We start from the raw sequence: 14445 nt of genomic DNA, 5'->3' as shown, positions 1-14445 counted from the left end.
CTGGCCACAGTTGTGTGTTTCTATGAAAGAAGGGTAAGTTTTTGTTTTCTTTTGTTTTGTTTTTAAGTGGAGCACAAACAAAAGATTTTGTCAGATTAGGAATGGCCGGGCCTCCCCAACAAACTACAGGGACTCACCACAACTTCCAGGATAAAATACAAAATCCTTTCTTTGGCATTTAAAGCCCTTCATAACCTGATCCTTTCCTACTTTCCCTCTACGATCCACCCAAATTGGTCTGTTTGCTTATTCCTCCCACCTGGTATTCCACCTCCACTCTGTCCCTTGGCGCAAATTGTTCTGGAATGTGCCCCTTTTTTATCTCTACCTCCAGGTTTTCTTCAAGACTCACTTTCATGTTGTTTTACCCCTTCAGAAAGTAGGCTCCTTGAGGGCAGTCTCTGTTTTTGCCTTTGTTTATATCCCCAATGCTTGACATGGTGCTTATATACAGTAAGTGCCTAATTCTTGCTGATGGACTCAACTTTCCTCTGAGTTCCAGTTCCACTTTAAAAATATACATATAGAGGCAGCTAGGTGGCGCAGTGGATAAAGCACCGGCCCTGGATTCAGGAGTACCTGAGTTCAAATCCGGCCTCAGACACTTGACACTTACTAGCTGTGTGACCCTGGGCAAGTCACTTAACCCTCATTGCCCCACAAAAAAAAAAAAAGAAAATATATATATATATATATACATACATACATATAAATGTTTTGTGGATGCTTTAAAAAATTGCTATCACTCTGTAAGTCCCATTCCCTCTCCTTGCCCACTCCCTGCCTTCCCCAAATAACTCTCCCTTATAAAAAAGAAATGATTAAAACAAATCAGCACATTTGTCAGGCCTGACAATGGAAGGCTAAGTGATTTACTACCTCTTTGAAAGTGAAGCTTTCTGACTGGCTAAATACACGCACATGGCAGCAATCCACACTAGCATATTCCTGGCTAAGCAATAGATTTATGCACATTTGGTTCCCCACCTCCCCTCATTCCCCTTCTCTTCCTCTCTCATGTTCTTCCCCTTCCTCCCCCCTACCAGTCCATTTCTTACCCCCTTCCCTTGTACTCCTCACCAACACATGTCCCCTGTATGTCATCTTGCTCATCTTGTCTCTCTCCACTCTCTATGCTAAATCTCTTACCTCATTTCTCTCTCTTTTCCCCCCATTTAAAAAATTCAGAACTTAACAACTTCCAGACTTCCATATACCTGGTAGAACAGAAAGGGATGTACATGAAACTATGAATCTCTATTACGTACAGGTGGTTTTTCTTTAAAAATATGTATTAAAATTCAACATTTCCATTTTGAAACTATCCTACTTATCTGTGATTCCTTGGCCTTCCTTCTTTTCTCTTCTATACATTTAAAAAATGTTTCCGTGACCCTTTTTTCTTTCTTTTTTGTTTTTGGCAAACCTTCTCCTAGTTCCTTCCCAGCTCCCCTCTCCTTCATTGAGAAAAAAAAAGAAAATCAAAACTTCTGTAACAAATCTGTAGAATCAAGCAAAACAAATTCTGTAAAATTTGTTTACAAAATTTTTTTTCCTGCAACTTGGGTGTATCATACCTATATCTGAAGGTGGGTAGCATGCTTCATCGTTAGTTTCCTATAATCATCTTCACCCCCTTTTCCCCATCTCCTCCTCTCTTCTAGGACTTCCATCTAGCTTCCTCTACTATCTCATCTTCCTATTCCTAGCTCTCATGTAATTATGAACTTCTAAAAGCTAGAAGGAGCTATAGCATCAGGAGGAAATAGAAGCTCATATAGATGTAGGGACCGGTCCATAGTCACACAATTTGCCTGTGTCAGAAGTTGAATTGGGGCAGCTAAATGGCACAGTGGATAGAGCACTGGCCCTGGAGTCAGGAGTACCTGAGTTCAAATCCAGCCTCAGACACTTAACACTTACTAGCTGTGTGACCCTGGGCAAGTCACTTAACCCCGTTGCCTCACTTTAAAAAAAAAAAAAAGAACTTGAATTCAAGTCTTTTGCCTTCTGGTCCAGTGTTCTTTCTACTATACCTTGCTTTCTTTCCCCGTATTGTCTTTCTTCCCATTTATACTCTATGTTCCTATCCTTCACTCCCACCTACTTCCCCTGCCCAATCTAAGCAGGGGAGCAGAAGTCCATGGGGTAGGTAGGGCCTGACAAGGGGGTGGGGAAGAGGGGAGGGAGCCCCGTGACTCACATATTGAAGAGGTTGAGGCCGATGCGGTAAAGTCTCTTTCGAAGGGTGTCAGTAGAGAGCGTGGGGGATTTGCAGCTGGCCGGGTTCTCGCAGTGGTATCGGGGCAGGCTCAGGATCATAGCCTGTAGGGCTTCCTTTGAGGCTGACACCTCCGAACTTGACTTGGCAGATTTGGTGGAGGTGCTGCTGCTGCTCAGTTGTTCTGAGTTGTCACCAGTCTCTATCTCACCCCCTTTGATGGACCCCCCTACCTCATCTTCTTCCTCCTCTTCCTCGCCCATCGCCCCCTCAGCCGCCTGCCCATTTGTATTCATGTCCCCGACAGCCCCAACTTCTGTCCACGTGTGCCCAGTGGTTGAAGCAGATGAAGTCACAACAGGGGAAGCGGAAGCCTCGGCCCCACCTGCTTCTTCTGCCTCCCCTTTGCCTGCTGCTGGGACCAGTCCAACCTGAGCCTCTTGCCCTCCCAGACAGTTGGCCACAGAAACAGCTGTGGAGGAGGAGACAGAGATGTTCTTGCTGGCGATCTGCACCGTGACATCCCGGAAAGCCATCATGAGGGTGCTTCTGCTTTGTGGCAGCCCACCCCCTGACCCACCGCCCTCTTCCTCCTCCTCCAGGTTCAGTTCTGCAGCTTCCTCCTGCTCCTTCAGTTCTGTCTCCAGCCCTGGGGGCCCCATCCCTCCAGCGTGGAAGGTCTCATGGATCTCATAAGAGCCCCCTTCCTGGAGGGAGCACATAGTCTTGAGGCTCCAGGTGCTAAGAGCATCATCTATGGACTTGGCCAGGGACTGGACTTGTTCCGTGAAGGAGTCCTCAAGCTCGGTGAGCGTGCCGGTGATGGTGGCTGGCAGGGATGGAGAGCGGACCAGAGGCAGTCCCATCAGCCCGTAGCCCTCCATCAGGGCCTTCTCTGCTGCAAACGTCTCTGGATTGGGGACCCGCACTTTGCGCAGGGAAATACGTCGGGGGAGTCGGCTCTCAAGCAGCGAGTTGCGGATCTTCTCGAAGTTCTTGCTAAGCTGATATTGGCGGAAGGCTGTCTGAATGGTGCAAGCTGCTCGCCGGGACACCAAGTGGCCTCCGTATTTGTGTTCTAGCATTTCAATCTGCAACACGACACAGAGAAAAAAGAAAGTGGGTGGGGTGCCGTGGTAGGATGTGGGGACCCAGAGAAGCCTCTACTCCCTGAGGCTACTTAGCTATGCGAAGACACAAAGAGAAATGATCATCGGGGTGAACTTTGCCAATGTCCTGGCAATGCCAACCAGGACTGTCACGGGGCAAGTCTAACAAACTCTGCCCGGTGGGAAAAACAAATGCCATGATGCTATGACAGTAGACAGAGTTCCTGGAGTGGTAGAACCAATGGGGATGAAGATTCTAAGGGCTGGTATGTCCTGGATGATATCAGCTAGGGGTGTGAAGCTACCTACAAATAGCAGATAGTAAGGTACAGAACCTTCCGAGGGTTTGAGCAATTGCTGCTGTCGATATTTATTGACACCCCACCCCCTTTCTGGAAATTGCTAGTTCCCTCACTGGCCACCTGGCAAATGACTGATTGTGCTCTTGACCAGTACAATCCAGGCTAAATCTTGTTTCTCTGAGAAAGCTAAGAGTTATTCAAAGGAGAGCCAAGAGGGGCAGCTAGGTGGCGCAGTGGATAAAGCACCGGCCCTGGATTCAGGAGTACCTGAGTTCAAATCCAGCCTCAGACACTTGACACTTACTAGTTGTGTGACCCTGGGCAAGTCACTTAACCCCCATTGCCCCGCAAAAAAAAAAAAAAGGAGAGCCAAGAGTTATTCCTGGGAAAAGGTCCTTTGGGGGTTCAAAGGACCCATAAAAGGGAGAGCTAAGAGCTATTCCTGGGGAAAGGTCCTTTAGGATCCAGAGGACCTCTAAAGGAGGGAGCTAAGAGTTGTCCCTGATAAGAGGTCCTTTGGCTCCAGGGGACCCATAAAAGGAGAGCTAAGAGCTATTCCTGGGAAGAGGTCCTTTGGGGTCCAGAGGAAACAAGGTTAAGGAGAAAAGGTTGGGCTGGAAGGAAGGATACAGCATCATTCCTAAGGTGGCTTAACCTCAGACAAAATTATATTGCATTCAAATCCAGCCTCAGACACTTGACATTTACTAGCTGTGTGACCCTGGGCAAGTCACTCAACCCTTATTGCCCCACAAAAAATATTATATTGCAAGCGAAGTTTGTTTTCTGCCACCTCCACTTTTGTCTCTGTTCAGTCTCAGAAGCCCAGTTTCTGTGCTATCCCCTACTCCTTTTATTAACACCCGTTTCAGGAAGGGATCATTCATTCACACTAAAAAGTCAATGACTGATAAGTTTTCAATGTATCCTTGGAATCACAAAATGTTAGAGCAGGAGGTGATCTTAAAGGTCATCTGATTCAGGCATGCTTAATCTTAGGTCCCACATAGGGGACTTGGATAGGGAAAAAAATAACATCTTTATTTTCACTAACCTCTAACTAAAATTTAGCATTTCCTTCCATCAGATTTCACCAGAGTGCCAAAGGCATCTATGATACTAAGATAAAGAAGCTTCCTCTATTTTACCCAATAAGAAAACTGGGCCCAGAGAGGGGAGGAGGAAATATAATACAGCTAATAAATAGTAAAGCAGGAGTACTAACCCAGGGCTTCTGATTCTAAACTCTCTCCACTGTACCGTAATGCCACCCCTCTCAGGGGGGAATTACATTTAAATAAGGGACACCCCCTAAGTCAAATGCCTGAATTTGACATTTCAAACAACAGTCATAGGCCTTGGGGGAGGTTTTCTTGTGGGGAGGGGGGACTTTGTTAGTGTAAGTGTGTGGGGGGTGGGAGGGGAAAAGGGGAGAAACTAATCAATTTGATGAGAACACAGGGCATATAGCCATTTGTTAGGAGGGCAACCCCTTCATGTAGAGCAATCAATTAACAAATGTTTATTAAGTGCCCACTGTGGAACTGGGCTGATAGACATATGCCCTGGCACCTTGCTGACAGAATACAGCGAATTCCTCTATTTGGTTCCTAGTGATTGCAACTGCCTCTAAAATGACTGGCAATAGAAAGTTAAGGAGGACCTCCCCCTCAAAGGGGGGGGGCTGCAAAACAGCCCAGTTCTCTTGTTTGCTGGCCCATTGGCTCTCTTTTCCTTGTACTTCCAGACCAAAGTGCAGCAAAGGGGGATGGGGAATGTCTTTCTCCCTTCCCAACCTCCACCAGCAGTATTGGTAATTCATAGGTGACACATGGCAACACTATGTGCATAAATCCCCCCAAAAAGAGTTGAAAGACACTCATGTAGAGAAGGGATTTGGAATGCTGTCGGCATTCTTTTTTGTTCAATCATGTTTGACTCTTTGTGACCCCGTTTGGGATTTTCTTGGCAAAGATACTGGAGTGGTTTGTCATTTCCTATTCCAGGACATTTTACAGATGAGGAAACTGAGGCAATAAGGGTTAAGTGATTTACCCAGGGTTATACAGCTAGTAAGTCTGAAGCCAGATTTGAACTCAGGAGGATGAATCTTCTTGACTCTAGGCCCAGTGCTCTATCTGCTATGCCACCTAGCCATCTTTTTCTAGATTCCCAAAATCTAACCTTATGTCAAGGGGAAGAAGAATAATCTTATCACAGCATCACAGTTTTGAGAGTTGCTTCAAACTGGGTAACTCCAATTTAGGAGTTTGAATACAAGAATTCAGTCACTGAATTGTCTAGGGAGGGAAGATTTCCTTGGTGCAGCATTCTCCTTGGAGAAAAAAGAGGGTTCACATAGCTCCTGCAAAGTGGTCTACTTGGAGAACAAAGCTAAGGAGATACTAGGGAAGTATGGGTCCACCAGAAAGGGTATTGCTTGTTCAGCAGCTGCCAAAATATGTTTTGCTCCTGGTGAGAAGTGTAAACCACAGAGTGGTACCAAGAGTCTTTGTGGAGATCTCATAGGATTCTGGAAAAGGAATGACAAGGTGGAGCCTGATAGCAGCAACTCCCCAAACCAATGCTCAGGAAATGCCCCGTCTCTGGCCAGGTTAGATTCTGGGATCATGCTTCCTTGAAGAATTCAGTCATACCAAATAGGCAATCACCTATCCTGCCCTGACATGAAGGAACCCACTGTGTGTGCGTTAGCATTCCCTTTCAAATAAAATCACAGAGGAACTCCTCAAAGGGGAGAGTACATAGAGTAGAGTAAGCTGATAGAGCACTGGGCCTGGAGTCAGGAAGACCTGAGTTCAAATTCAGCCTCAGACACATCCTAGATGTGTGACCCTGGTCAAGTCACTTAACCTCTGTTTGCTTCATTTGTTTCTCCATCTGTACCATGAGGATAATAGTAGCACCTGCCTCCCAGGGTTGTTGTGAAGATCAAGTGAAATAATGTTTGTAAAGAGTTTGACACAGTACTTGGTACATAACAGGCACTATACAAGCACCAGCAATTATTATGATTACATATCTTTTATCCCTGTGGCTCCTGAAGACTCTCTCACTTCCTGAATCTCCTGGTACTATAGTTTATACAATATATTATAGCACATGTATAGTACACATACTCATTTGGTAGCAGTGGGTCCTTGTGTTGATGGGAGGCCCCATACTCAATAACTTTGACAGTAAAGAGCTGCTACCACACACAAAGCTCCTGCAAAGTGGTCTACTTGGAGAACAAAGCTAAGGAGATACTAGGGAAGTATGGGTCCACCAGAAAGGGTATTGCTTGTTCAGCAGCTGCCAAAATATGTTTTGCTCCTGGTGAGAAGTGTAAACCACAGAGTGGTACCAAGCATTCCCTTTCAAATAAGATCACAGCCTTACTTAGCTAAGATCACATAGCTAGCTAATGACAATTAAAAACCCAGATCTTCTGACTCTATTCTAGCAACTGAAAAATTTTGATATGTAATTCCCTCTTCTCCTATTCATCTGCCTATTAAATAGTATTGTTTTTTTGTGAGGCAATTGGGGTTAAGTCACTTGCCTAGGGTCACACAGTTAGTAAATGTTAAGTGTTAAGGCTGGATTTGAACTCAGGTCCTACTGACTCCAGGGCTGGTGCTCTATCCACTGTGCCACCTAGCTACCCCAAATACTATTCTTAAAAAAAAAAAGAAAAATCTTAACACAAAGGAGTAAAACTCTAATGGTAAAATTTCAGGTCTTAGGGAATTGAGTAAGGAAGCTATTTTTGGATCAATCTACCAGCATACTTTGCCTATTTGGATGGCCAACTCTAGTCATCAATGGGATTCAGGGATAGATAAGTATTCCTTTTTATTTGGTGGGGCAATGAGGGTTAAGTGACTTGCCCAGGGTCACACAGCTAAGTAAGTGTCAAGTGTCTGAGGCTGGATTTGAACTCAGGTCCTCTTAAATCCAGGGCCAGTGCTTTATCCACTGCACCATCTAGCTGCCCCCAAGTATTCCTTTTAAAGGCAACCCTGCCACCCTCCCCTCCCCTTGGGAAGTAGGGTCAGTCCTTCCAGCTGAGCACTGGGACCTTCCCAGTGGTCAGAAAAGGGCTTAGATGTTTATCGATGCATTGGTTTATAAAGCTTTTTTTTTTTCCTCCTTGGAGGAGGAAGGGCAGTTGAACCATACACCCACTTTCTCTACATCTCTTGTTCCTGCCCAACTCCTAGGGAAACATAAAGAGTCTATCCCAGCTTAGTTCCTGTCTTGTTTGTCCAACATCACTATCCTGCCTTTTCAGTTCCTTAGGGAAACCCCACAGCCCTAGGGTGTCCTTATCAGGTTGTTAAAACATAAGGAAGGCTGTGAAGTCCTTTGCTGCTTGGCTTTTAATTAGAAGTGCCTATCTTGGGAATGTTTAGGGTTCCACACTATCTGGAGGTAGAAAGATGAAGAAATTGAATTGAACCCTCATTTGGGATTACACGGATTTAAGACCTGTTACTCCTAGGCTCTTGACTCTCCGGTCAATTCCAGATCAGGGGCAATACGCAATTTTTGCCATCCAGAGATAAAACTGGACTTTATGGATTGTTTGGGAGGTGGGCGTCTAAGGTGAGCCTGGATCTAGACCCTGAATATATAGCTTTGACTTTGACCTCTCTTACTTACTGCCTCTGTGATTTAAGACCAGTTAACTCGCATCTCTCAGGGTCTCAGGCCCTTTGTCTGCAAAACAAGGGCATAGTGTCCTGTCAAAACTCCTCCCTTTGGATCTTGCCACCAAGATGTCCCATAAACACATCAAACTCAATATGTCTGAAATGGAACTCATGAAGTCCCTCCCCCAGACCCATCTCTCCTCCAGATTTCCTCTGAGGTTACCTTTCCAGTCACAGAGCTTAGAAACCTTAGAGTTAAGCTTAATTCTCTCCTCTATTTCCTCCTCTCCCTCCTCCCTCCCTACCATCCCCATATCTCTAATAGTTGCTGACTGAGTCATGTGGATTCTACCTTGACAACATCTCCTGCTTTCACCTTCTCTCCATTCATACAAGGAAGAAAACAAGTATTTCTTAAGCACCTACTATGTGCCAGTCAGTGTTCTAAGAACTTTACAAATCTTATTTCATTTAATCCTCACCACAACCCTCAGAGGGAAGCGCTATTACTATCCCCATTTTGAGTTGAGGAAACAGACAATAGACCATAAATGACTTGCCCAGGGTGACGCAGCTAGTTAAGTGTTCAAGGTTAGATTTGAAATGTGCTTTGCGACTTGTTTTTTAAGTTGTCAAGTCTTCCTGAGTCCAGCACTCTTCACCCTTCCTTCACCACCTAGTTGTCTCTAATGGTGTACATCTATACTACCCTAAATCAGGTCCTTATCACTTCTTGCTTTAGCTACTACACTACCTCCCACCCCCAAATTAACCTCCTTGACTCATTCTTTTCCCTTTCTTGTCCATCCTTCATGTAGTTGCCAGATTGATATCCCTATAGACCAAGTCTGGCCTTATTGCTCCACTCTTCCCTCACCCCTACCCCCAGCTCAGAAATCTTCTTGTTGCTAAGATAAAATACAAACTCCTCAAATTGACATTGAAAGCCCTCCATGAGGCTTTGGCTACTTTTCCAATCTTTTGTTTCATATCCCCTCCCGCTTCATGTACCCTTCTTTATAGCTAAATTGGTCTATTAGCTATTTCCCAAACTTGACGTGCTATCTCCAATCTCCATGGCTTTGTGCAGGCTGACTGCCATGCCTGGAATGCACTCCCTCCTGACCTCTGCTTATTTTTTGTCAACCTACAAGCATCGACGAAGTGCTTACTATGTATCGGCCACTGTACTAAGCACTGAAGATGCAAAGAAAGACAAAAACACGTCTTCTGCTTTCAAGGGACTAACATTTCAATGGGAGAAACAAGCTACAAATAACTACGTGCGTGCACTATATAGTGCCAATGGAAGATGATCTTAGAGGGAAGACACAAAAATTGGTTGGTGAGGGAGGTGAAGAGGAGAGAGGGACTAGAGAAAGGCTCTTGGTGAAGATGGGATTTGAACTGAGTCTTGAAGGAAGCCAAAGAAGCCAGGAATCAGAAGGGAGAGCGTTCTATTAAGGGAGGACAGCAGTGAAAAGGCAGAGAGCTGGGCTAGGGAATGTCAGGTACAAAGACAAGGAAGAAGGCCAGTGTCATTGCATTGTAGAGTACATTGGTGGGAGTAAATCATGAGAAGACTGGGAAAGGAGTAAGGGATAAGGGTGAGAAGGGCTTTAAATGTTAAACATAGGATTTTATATTCGGTCCTAAAGATAACAGGGAGCCACAGGAGTTTATTTGGGGAGGGGGAAGAGGTGGTGAGTGACATGGTCAGATCTGTGCTTTAGGGAAATTACTTTGGCAGCTGATGGAGATTGAATTAAAGTGAGGTCAGTCTAGTGACCAGGAGACCAACCAGAAGGCTATCACAGAAGTCTAGGCACAAGGAAAGGAGTATATGCACTAGGATGGCAGTTGTGTGAAAGGAGAGGAGACCTATAGGAGAGATATGATGGTGGAAACAACAAGACTTGACAACAAATTGGATATGTGGACTGAATACAAGTAAGGAGTCAAGAATAATCCTAGACTGCAAGCCTAGGTGACTGGGAGAAAAGTGGTGCTCTCCAAAGTAATAGGAAAGTTGGGAAGAAGGGAGGGTTGGGTTGGATGGGGGTAGTTAATGAATTCATGTTGAATTTAAGATGTCTATGTGACATCCAGTTTGAGATGGTGAAGAAATGGCTGGTCATGTAAGACTTGGAGCTCAGCGGAGAGATTATACAAGTAAACTGATCTGAGAATCATGCACAAAGAGGTGACAATTGTATTCATGGGAGCTGATAAGATCACCAAATGAGATAGTGTAGAGGGAAAAGAGATGAGTGCTAAGGATAAAATATTGGTGGTACACCTCCACAGTAAGTGGGATTGAACTGGAGGACACTAGCAGTGTCATGAAAACCTAGAGGAGAGGGAATCCACAGTGAGTGTCAAAGGCTGAATAGAAGTCAAGGAGGATGAAGACTGATAAAAGGCCATTAGATCTAGGAATTAAGAGATCACTAGCAGGGGGCAGCTAGATGGCGCAGTGAATAGAGCACCGGCCCTGGAGTCAGGAGTACCTGAGTTCAAATCCGGCCTCAGACACTTAATACTTACTAACTGTGTGACCCTGGGCAAGTCACTTAACCCCAATTGCCTCACTAAAAACAAACAAAAAAACCAAACAAACAAACAAAAAAGAGATCACTAGCAGAGGAAGTGGAGGCAATGAGTGGGAATGGTTTTCTCAAGGAATTTAGTCACAAAAGGGAGGGCACATACAAGAATTGCAGAGTTCATGAACAGAGAAGGGGACCACTTGTGGATGATAGCGAGATTAAAAGTATGACCATCTCTGTGTGTAGCTAATGTGGGGTGGAGGAGTAGTCATGGGAAATGAATGAGTAAGTTGAAAATATGGGAAGTTGGGTTATTTGAGAAAGTATCAATATGTATGTTGAAGTCTCCAAAAATGAGAGCAGATATTGGAATGGAGAGAAAGACTGTGAACTAGTCACTGAACTTACTGAGGAAGGAAGAAGAATATCTTTGATGTCAATTGATAACAGCTACCAGAATTTTGATAGTTGATAAATCTGGATTGAATGAACCTCAAAGGAGAAGTTACTGAGTAATGATGATAGAGGGAGAATCTGGAAGTAGCAATGGAGAGGAAGGAGTATTCTGACTTCCCTACCATGACTAGTGCTAGTAGGGGATATGAATAGAAGTGTAACCAGTAATAGAAATGGTGGCCAGGGATGCATCATCAGGAAGGAGCCAGGTCTCAGTGAGAGCCAGAAGATGGAGAGATTAAAAGGAAAAGTTTTAAGATGAAGGCAAATTTGCAAATCGAAGAATGACATTTCAGGGAGCACAGTGGAAGAAGTGGGTAGACCTGGAGTGGGACATTTTGTGTAGGGTTGAGGGGATGAAAGTAAGGAAGAAGGTAGTCTGGGACAGAGAATAGGCTTTGTACAGCCACAGTGAGATGGGAGGCAGGAGCTGCCTGGTCAAGGTGGGTCTGGTCTGGGAACTAGATAAAGGAACATGGGACTGCTGTAAACTTTGAATTCAATGCTTCTTCCAAGTCTCAGCTCAGGGACCACTTCTTGTTTAAACCATTTCCTGATTTCCCCCATTGTTGTGAATTGTTTTTCCTCCTCAAATTATCTTAAATTTATTTTTCTGCATATCCGTATTTTATTCTAAGAAGAATGCAAGTTCCTTGAGACATAAAACATTTATTAACCACTTAAGTACCAGGGATACAAATAAAGCAAACAAGACGATTCCTAACCTCAAAGAGCTTACATTCGAAATAGAGGAAAACAAAACATGAATCAGAGCTGGAAAGGAATAGGGAAGATGCTCATACTCTGCAGGTGAGGAGGTGAAGTGGGGAAAATGAATTCAGCTGAGAATGCTAAGAGCAGGGATTTTTTTTTTACTTTTGTTTTTACCATTCCAGCATTTAGCATAATATCTTATATATAGTAGGCACTTAGTAATTGCTGGGCCATTGCCAGTCATCTTGACTCTTGTCTTGCCACTGGACTCTGATGACACTGGAAGAGATAGTGAGGCAGATGACTTTGTGCAGCTCTGCATCACTTAAACCCAGTGCATTCACAAGTCAAGACATCACCCTTCTGATGTCATTGGGCCTTTTAGAGTATGAAGGATGAATAATAACAACTTAATTTCTTGTTGGATTAAATTGAATACATTTCAAGGCAGACTTTGGAATCTAGATCATGGAGGTGGACATAAAAATAACTTATCTTTTGTTTATTAAATTACTTTAGTAAATATAGGTAAAAGTAAAATGTTTATTTGATTATTTATTTTTGATCAAATGAAATAGCATATGTAAAGTGCTTTGTAAACCTTAAAGTCCTATATAAATGCTAGCTATTAAGGATAGCTTTTATTTTTGATGGTTAAGCCTACCTTTGCATCTTTCTGCTTCTCTCCAACTCAATCCCTCTTTGTAAGGTAGGCTACATTCTCTCTATCCCACAAACTGAATGCATTCACTCATGCTGTAGAATGAGAAAACTTCTCTGTCTGCCCAAGTCTTACCTATCCTTCAAGGTCCATCTGAAGCCTTACCTCCTTCAAGAAGTCTTGCCTGACTACCTACCTAATGAGGTTGCCATGAAGAAAGGATCTGTACACAATAAAATCCATAAATATGTGAGCTGCTGTTATCATTGTTGTTATTACTCAAGCCTAATTTCTCTCTGCTCTGAATACCTGTTGCATTAAAGCAACAACAGCACCACATAGATAGTGTTGGCCAAAGAATAGATGCTTAATCAATACCTTACTTTAACTAAATTTGAAGAGTATCCAAGGGAGCATCCAAGGAGTCCTATCTCCCTTCTATTAGTTTCACTGTAGCCCCTTCCAGCATACAGGAAGCTAGGTAGCTCAGTGCCTGCCCTGGAGTCAGAAAAATTCATCTCTCTGAGTTCAAATCTGGCCTCAGACAGTTACTGGCTGTGTGACCCAGAGCAAGTCACTTAACCCCATTTGCCTCAGTTTCTTTCTTTTTTTTTTTTAGTGAGGCATTTGGGGTTAAGTGACTTGCCCAGGGTCACACAGCTAGTAATTGTTAAGTGTCTGAGGCTGGATTTGAACTCAGGTCTTCCTGACTCCAGGGCTAGTCGGTGCTCTATCCACTGCGCCACCTAGCTGCCCCTGCCTCCGTTTCTTTATCTGTAAAATGAGCTGGAGAAAGAAATGGAAAACCATTCCAATATATTCGCCAAGAAAATCCCAAATTGGGTCACAGAGTCCTGCATGACGGAAACAGCTGAACGACCACCACATATGCTTCCTCATCACTCAACTCTGCGATCTGGGTCTCATTCCCAGTGTCCCACTGAGGTTTTCCTCTTAACTAGACTCCTTAAGGAAAAGGGTGATTGTTTTTCATCTTTCACTCCCCAAGCTCTAGCAGTGTGGCTTGCATGGAAGTGCTCAAAGTTGATTAAGCTGAATCGAATTGACAAGGACACCGATAATTTCCTCGGTGCCAAATCCAAAGGCTTTTCCTTGGTCCTCATCCTCGAGCTTTCCTCAGTTTCCCATATTATTAAATACTTTCTCCTCTCTTTGTCTCTTTGAAACAAAACTCTTCTGGTTTTCTTCCTTTCCCCATAAGAAATCTTCTGTCTTTTCTCTGGATTTTTTTTTTCATCTCCCCAACCCCTTAAAATCAGTGTTCCTAAAAATTTAGCCCTTGATCTCTCTCTCTCTCTCCATTCTCCCTCCCTTGCCGATCTCATTCCCCTCCATGACTTCAGAAAGCACAATCTCAGACTTTCAAAGCCCGATCCTCCTCCCAAACTTTAGACCTCAAGTTTCCAATGGGACATTTATCTCCGGATGTCCCACCTTTATTGACGTCACACAACCCACAAATCTGTTCCCCTTATTTTAGCCAGGGACATCACCATTCACCTAGTTACTTTTTTTTTTTTTTTTTTGGTGAGGCAATTGGGGTTAAGTGACTTGCCCAGGGTCACACAGCTAGTAAGTGTCAAGTGTCTGAGGCTGGACTTGAACTCAGGTACTCCTGAATCCAGGGCCAGTGTTCCATCCATTGCGCCACCTAGCTGCCCCCACCTAGTTACTTCTTTTTGAAATTTTACTGTAAAAAATTTCCCCCCCTTCATCATCTCTTATATCCAATCTGTTAATAATAAATAGCAATT

At 44.0% G+C, this 14445-nt stretch overlaps 1 protein-coding gene across 4 annotated transcripts in view; it reads right to left on the bottom strand.

The window, feature by feature from the left end:
* Positions 1-14445, bottom strand: part of IQSEC3 (IQ motif and Sec7 domain ArfGEF 3) — a 167757-nt gene that overhangs the window by 55374 nt on the left and 97938 nt on the right. For all 4 annotated transcript variants that reach the window (XM_043966971.1, XM_043966974.1, XM_043966976.1 and 1 more), the window contains exon 4: positions 2204-3312. In XM_043966971.1, the coding sequence (XP_043822906.1) occupies positions 2204-3312 (1109 nt within the window). The remainder of the gene's footprint in view (positions 1-2203; positions 3313-14445) is intronic.

Source organism: Dromiciops gliroides, chromosome 5 (assembly GCF_019393635.1).
Source record: "Dromiciops gliroides isolate mDroGli1 chromosome 5, mDroGli1.pri, whole genome shotgun sequence".
Taxonomy (NCBI): domain Eukaryota; kingdom Metazoa; phylum Chordata; class Mammalia; order Microbiotheria; family Microbiotheriidae; genus Dromiciops; species Dromiciops gliroides.
This window is presented reverse-complemented; position numbering and strand designations above follow the sequence as displayed.